We start from the raw sequence: 5,000 nt of genomic DNA on the forward strand, positions 1-5,000 counted from the left end.
GGGTTAGGGTTAGGGTTAGGATTAGGGGTTAGAATTCATGGTAGTTCATGGTAGTTCATGGTAGTTCATGGTAGTTCATGGCAGTTATGGTAGTTCATGGCAGTTCATGGTAGTTCGCTTGTGATGGTAGGGTTAGGGTTTAGAGTTAGGGGTTAGGGTTCATGGTAGTTACAGTGGTTCATAAAAGCTCATGGTTGTTTATGGTAATTCCTGTATTTATGGTATTTCATGGTAGTTCATGGTAGTTATGGTAGATCACGATAATTCATAGTAGTTTAATAGTTATGGTAGGGTTAGGGTTTACGGTTAGGGTTAAGGGTTAGGGTTCATGGTAGTTATGATAGTTCATGGTAGTTCATGGGAGTTTGATAGTTATGGTAGGGTTAGGATTTAGGGTTAGGGGTTAGGGTTCATGGTAGTTATGGCAGTTCATGGTAGTTATGGTATTTCATGGTAGTTTGAAAGTTATGTTAGGCTTAGGGTATAAGGTTAGGGTTCATGGCAGTTATGGGAGTTCATGGTAGTTATGGTAGTTCATGGAAGTTTGATAGCGATGGCAGGGTTAGGGTTTAGGGTTAAGGGTTGGGGTTCATGGTAGTTACGGTAGTTCATGGTATTTATGTTAGTTCATGGTAGTTCCTGGTATTTTGTTGGACGTACCGACAAAGCGCACGGTCCTGCGCAGGAAGGAGTTGAAGCTGCAGCCTCCGGCGTTGATGCTGCTCTCTGATTTGGGACAAGACTTGAGTCTGGACTGCATACAATACATCAGACCCTCTCCCATCATGATCTGCAGAGAAGGAGGGAGACAATGAGAGGGGAGAGGGTGAGACGGGTACGCAGAGAGGGTGAGACGGGTATGGAGAGATGAAAAGTCGGGAAAGGGGAACAAAGAGGGATTGAAGGAGATGAAAGCGAGAGAGAGAGAGAGAGAGAGAGAGAGAGAGAGAGAGAGAGATGAGGAAACAAAGAGATGAAGCGGACAGGGAGGACAACGCCTGCATCACGCATCATTTCACAATTCCTTCGCTATAATTTATGCTGAACATTGCGAAACATGTATGATAAAATGATCAAAATCCTCCTCTATATATTTGATCTTGCGTAGCCCGATACCAACCCCAAGCTAACCGCATGGTCCAAAAAGCCTGTTGACCTCAGACAACTCCAGAACATAAATACCAAATATTAAGGGCTCGTATTTTCCAGAGCAAAATAAAGGGCCGATTTGGCGGGTAAAGCTGCCATCAAAGCCCCCAAAATTTCCCAATTAGCGAGATAGAGAAGAGGAGAGATGAGCGTTGATGCGTTAGATTATCCTGCGTTGCCCCGTCATGGTGAAGAGGAGAGACTGAGGGGGCACCAGGGGCAGGGGAAATTAAATAACAGAAACAAACTTGGTAGAAAGGAGGGAGAGAGAGGGAGAGAGAGAGAGAGAGAGAGAGAGAGAGAGAGAGAGAGAGAGAGCAAGGTGCTATTGAGTAGAGATCAGTTTCAATCAGGGTGATAGATGAGAGTTGGAGCGGTCTGTTCGTTCCCATGTTGCTGATGGATTAGCAGTGTGGGTGTGTGTGTGTGTGTGTGTGTGTGTGTGTGTGTGTGTGTGTGTGCGTGCGTGTGCGTGTGTGTGCGTGTGTGTGTGCGTTTGTGTGTGTAGTGATTCGATCTACTTTGTGTGTGACTTATGTTGTTGATATGCCAGGTGTGTATTTATCAGCGGACGTTGACCTGACTTTGGCCAGTGGGACTGAGTTTTCTTTTTGTATGTTGTGTTCCATGTTTTTGTGTCCCTTGTCAAAGTAAAGAATGATGCATGTGCACGTCTGCTGTAAATATTATTTATTATACCTGTCTGCCTGAATGCTTGTTTGTTAACAAGTTTTTTTAGTTGCTGTGGAAGTGGTTTATTTTAGTGTAGTTGTCTGACTTTTGATTTTGCAGCTCATTTGTTTGTTGTGTGTGAGTGAAACTTCTATGTGTGTGTGTGTGTGTGTGTGTGTGTGTGTGTGTGTGTGTGTGTGTATATCTGTTTGTCTGTGTGTATCTTCGACTATACTTGTGAGGACTGGTCTCAGAATTTACATTTTTTTGGTTTAGAAGTGCACCAGGAAGATGGGTCCTCACTTACCAGGTGTGTTTACTCGGTCCTCACTTTGATACAGGTATGAATGTGTGTGTGTGTGTGAGTGTGTGCGTGCGTGCGTGTGTTTGTATTCCTATGTTTGTGGCAAGGGGCTTTAGAAGTACACCAGAAATATGGGCCCTCACTTACCATTAACGTGTATTTACTTGGACCTGTGGTTGTGTGTGTGTTTGCGTGCGTGCGTGCGTGCGTGCGTGTGCAGGAAAGTGGTAATCTCCCTGACTGATGTGCACGCTTACCTGATAAGATAACACTTTATTAATCCACGGGGAAAATTCAGGAAATTGGGTATGAATGTGTGGATATGTGTGTGTGTGTGTGTGTGTGTGTGTGTGTGTGTGTGTGTGTGTGTGTGTGTGTGTGTGTGTGTGTATCCATTTATGTGCACAAAGAGTGTGTGCACATTTTCTTATGTGTAGTTGTACTATTGTGTATTTGTACTGCATGTGTAAGAAGATACATATGTGTATGTGTGTGTGAGAGATTGTGTGTGTATATACCTGTGTATGTATGCATACCGGTGTGTGTGCTGTTTGCTTGTCTGTGTATTTGTGTGTGTGGCACGTACAGGGGAGTTATGACTTGACCATGTCAAAGTGGCATTTTGGTGTGTGTGTGTCAGAATGCCTGTGCTTGTGCGTGTGTGTGTATGGTGTATATGTATCCTTTTGCGTGCGCAAAAAGTGTGTGTGCATTTTCTTATGTGTAAATACATTTATATATATGTGTGTACTTTTGTGTATTTGTACTGCGTGTGTTGGTGTAAGAAGATGCGGGTGCATATGTGTATGATTCTGTGTGTGTGTGTGTGTATATACCTGTGTGTGTGCTGTGTGTATGTGGGTGGACCAGTGTGTGCATGTACGTGCAGGGGAGTTACGACCCTGACCATGTCAAAGTGGCATTTGTGTGTGTGTGTGTGTGTGTGTGTGTGTGTGTGTGTGTGTGTGTGTGTGTGTGTGTGTGTGTGCGCGCGCGCGTGTGCGTGTGACTTACGGAGGCGGCGGGCCCCGCAAAGGCCAAGCTGAGCAGCATCAGCAGAGGGATCAGCTCGTCCCCCGTCTCCACGTAGGGCATGGAGAGGTCGCGGTCATGGCAACGGAACCCCACCATTGCCGGGGACAACACATCCGTCAGCTCCAGGAAGTACAGGGACACCAGCGAGGACAGGACGATGGGCAGCTGCACACGGAAGGACGGACACACACACACACACACACACACACACACACACACACACACACACACACACACACACACACACACACAGTAGAGGGGTACAAGGACAAAGTGATGAGGATGTAATACTTGCTTGTGTACTGTTTAGACACACTGATATACTGTACACAACTTAACATCCACAACTAATATTCATAACATTCAAAACCAATTTTGAGAACCATAACCTTTAACTGATTAATATACATGGAAATATAATTTTGCTTTGGTGGCAATAAATCACCTTTTTTTCCCCGGTGTCAGATACACACCAGCAGGAGTACACAACCCTCAGCACGCACACAACAGCAGATCTCAAGCTCCGTGGCGGCAGTTTCACCAGCACCACGTAGAGAAGAGCAAAGCCACTGAAAGGATAACGCTCGCACGCTTCTAACCGGAACCTTATTTTTTCAATTTTCATTGCTTTCATTGTGACGTTGCTGTTGCCTCCAACACATGACTTGACAAATACGAGACTCTTGACTGAGGCGGAGACCACATGTTTTTGGATATTAATGAAAACAATTCTTTTTTTAAGTCCTGTCCACGCCAACACTGTTTTAGCAAGTCTCTCCGTCCACGCGTGGTCACCAACAAAACCGACGTGAAACGTTTTGACGTGAGCCCTCCGAGCCAGCAGGGGGGCGAGAGCATCTCATAAAGCTTGATGTCAAACACCACAGAAGAAGACTGGGAGCAGGCAGCGTGTTCAGTTCTCACCACATTCAGACCCAACGCTGCGTGGACGGCGTTCCCAAAGCGGGAGAGGCTTCTCATCTTTTAAGAAGCCACCACACGTGAACATTAGACCGTAGGTTCCTGCCGCACGCGGAAAATACGCCAAGTCGGGGCCACGGCGTCAGCGCTTTCAACACGTTTCAATACGCCATTTCCGCCGTAACTCAGGCGTGTTTCTCGCGGAATGGCACGGGTGAAACACACTGGCATACTGACGGAGCGGAAACCCCCGATAAATCATTATTGACGTGCGCTGTGATTCATTCACGTATTGATCCAATAAACCAAGTGAGTCACATCAGGAGAGCGATCGAGAGAGGAAGGAACGGATACATGGAACGGGGGATTCATCGATCGTCATGTTTTCTATATGCGACACGCACAGGGGCACACACATGCGCGCGCACACACGCGCACACACACACACACACACACACGCCCGTGTGCACACACACACACACACACACACACACACACACACGCACACACACACACACACACACACACACGCACACGCACACACACACGTACCTCTACAAAGTAGAAGCATGGCAGCAGTGTCATGCTGTCCTTCGGAGGCTTCTTCTTTGCTTTGTTTTTGGGGGACGTCATTTTGGGGTGGGACCACTCGCAGCCTGTTTGGAAGAGGAGGAAGGGAGATAAAGAGAGACGGCATGAGAGCAGAGTGGATTACAGTGGTTCTCAATCTTTCCCAACCGAGTACCGTACCGGCTCTGGTCACGAAAACAACCTGAAAGTGCCACCAACGAGCCGCCACAAATAAATAAAAGCTCTGCCTCAACAGAACAAAAACAAGTACATTTCAGCCCTCCCTCCCTCCTTTTTCTCACCCACACCTACAAACATGGTCCTTCCAGCCATGATATAATGTGACAGC

At 46.6% G+C, this 5,000-nt stretch overlaps 1 protein-coding gene across 1 annotated transcript in view; it reads right to left on the reverse strand.

The window, feature by feature from the left end:
- plppr3a (phospholipid phosphatase related 3a) overlaps window positions 1-4,714 on the reverse strand; it is a gene marked incomplete at both ends in the record, with an annotated part of 15,052 nt that extends 10,338 nt beyond the window's left edge. Inside the window, 3 exons of the mRNA XM_080012554.1 lie at window positions 661-790; window positions 3,140-3,325; window positions 4,634-4,714. Coding sequence (XP_079868680.1) covers window positions 661-790; window positions 3,140-3,325; window positions 4,634-4,714 — 397 coding nt within the window. The remainder of the gene's footprint in view (window positions 1-660; window positions 791-3,139; window positions 3,326-4,633) is intronic.
- Between the last annotated feature and the right edge of the window lie 286 nt (window positions 4,715-5,000).

Source organism: Zeus faber, assembly GCF_960531495.2.
Source record: "Zeus faber genome assembly, chromosome: 13".
Classification (NCBI taxonomy): domain Eukaryota; kingdom Metazoa; phylum Chordata; class Actinopteri; order Zeiformes; family Zeidae; genus Zeus; species Zeus faber.